This window comes from Aplysia californica, unplaced genomic scaffold (genome assembly GCF_000002075.1).
Source record: "Aplysia californica isolate F4 #8 unplaced genomic scaffold, AplCal3.0 scaffold01008, whole genome shotgun sequence".
Lineage (NCBI taxonomy): Eukaryota > Metazoa > Mollusca > Gastropoda > Aplysiida > Aplysiidae > Aplysia > Aplysia californica.
In genome coordinates, this window is record NW_004798278.1 from 190,845 (window position 1) to 192,230 (window position 1,386).

A 1,386-nucleotide genomic window follows, 5' to 3' on the forward strand; every position below is an offset into this window, starting at 1 on the left:
GAACAACAACAGGAACAACAACAGGAACAACAACAGGAACAACAACAATTATGCAATAAAAACAAAAACAAGAGAGACATCAACATGAGCAACAAAAATAGGAACAACAAGAAACAACATAGCAATAGCAACAACAACGTAGCAACTGCGTCAAAAAACGATGACGACAACAACGATGGCAAACAACAACAACAGCAACAACAACAATGAGGTAAGCGCAACAGCAATGATAGAAAAAGCAACGTAGTAACTGCGTCAAAAAACGATGACGACAACAACGAAGTAATTGCAACAGCAACGATGGCTACCATGGCAACAACAATTACAGCACCAACAACGATGACAACAAAAAAGTAACTGCAACAGCAACAACAAAAACAGCAACAACATCGATGACAACAACAATGAAGTAACCGCAACAGCAACAATGGCAACAACAACGAGGACAGCAACAACGAAGTAACCGCAACAGCAACAATGGCAACAGCAACGATGACAAAAACAACAACAGCAACAACAGCAACAACAGCAACAACAGCAACGATGACAACAACAACGAAGTAACCGCAACAGCAACAATGGCAACAGCAACAATAACAAAAACAACAACAGCAACAACAGCAACAACAGCAACGATGACAACAACAACGAAGTAACCGCAACAGCAACAATTGCAACAGCAACGATGACAAAAACAACAACAGCAACAACAACAACGATGACAACAACAACGAAGTAACCGCAACAGCAACGATGGCAACAACCACAACAGCAACGACAACAACAACAACAACAACAACAGCGGCAGCAACTGCTCACTTGATCTCCTGGTCGGTGAACTTGTACACGTGCCAGCAGTTTCCCTCGTCCGTGCTGAACTTGATGGTCTTCGGGTACGGGTCGTTCAGGGGCACAGCCACAACCAGACCTCCGCTGTCGGCAATCTCGTAGGCGTGGGGACCTTTCAGCACCTGACAGAGCAGTGTCCATGGTTCGGTTCAGAATTACAGCAACATTCACAGGCTGTTATTAGTTTTTAACACTTTGCCATCACAAGGCTCATATAGTAAAAATCTTTGGGGGCTCTCGTGGCCTAGAGGTTAAGGTGTTGGCCTCTCATTCAAAGGTCCCGGGTTCGAATCCGAGCAGCGACCGAAAAAATTTTTTCTCTAAAATTGTCTCCTTTCACCTCAGTTCCTGCTCTCTAGCAATGTTCTGTCGTCTGCTTTCAATTCCACTTTCTGTCCCCACCCCCGCACCTCCTTTGCCCCCTCCTCTGGGCTCCTGACTCTTTCTGCAGCCTTTCTACTGCTACTCCTGGGCTCCTCCTTACTGCTGTCTTTCTGCCACACCCCTGATCTTCTGGTGGGAAAGATCTACACCTAG

The 1,386-nt window shown here is 45.5% G+C and overlaps 1 protein-coding gene across 1 annotated transcript in view; it reads right to left on the minus strand.

Moving 5' to 3' along the window:
* The window catches only part of LOC101860057 (sortilin), a gene marked incomplete in the record, with an annotated part of 30,054 nt that overhangs the window by 1,813 nt on the left and 26,855 nt on the right, over positions 1–1,386 (minus strand). The window contains 1 exon segment of the mRNA XM_013089651.2: positions 820–971. Within this exon segment, the coding sequence (XP_012945105.2) occupies positions 820–971 (152 nt within the window).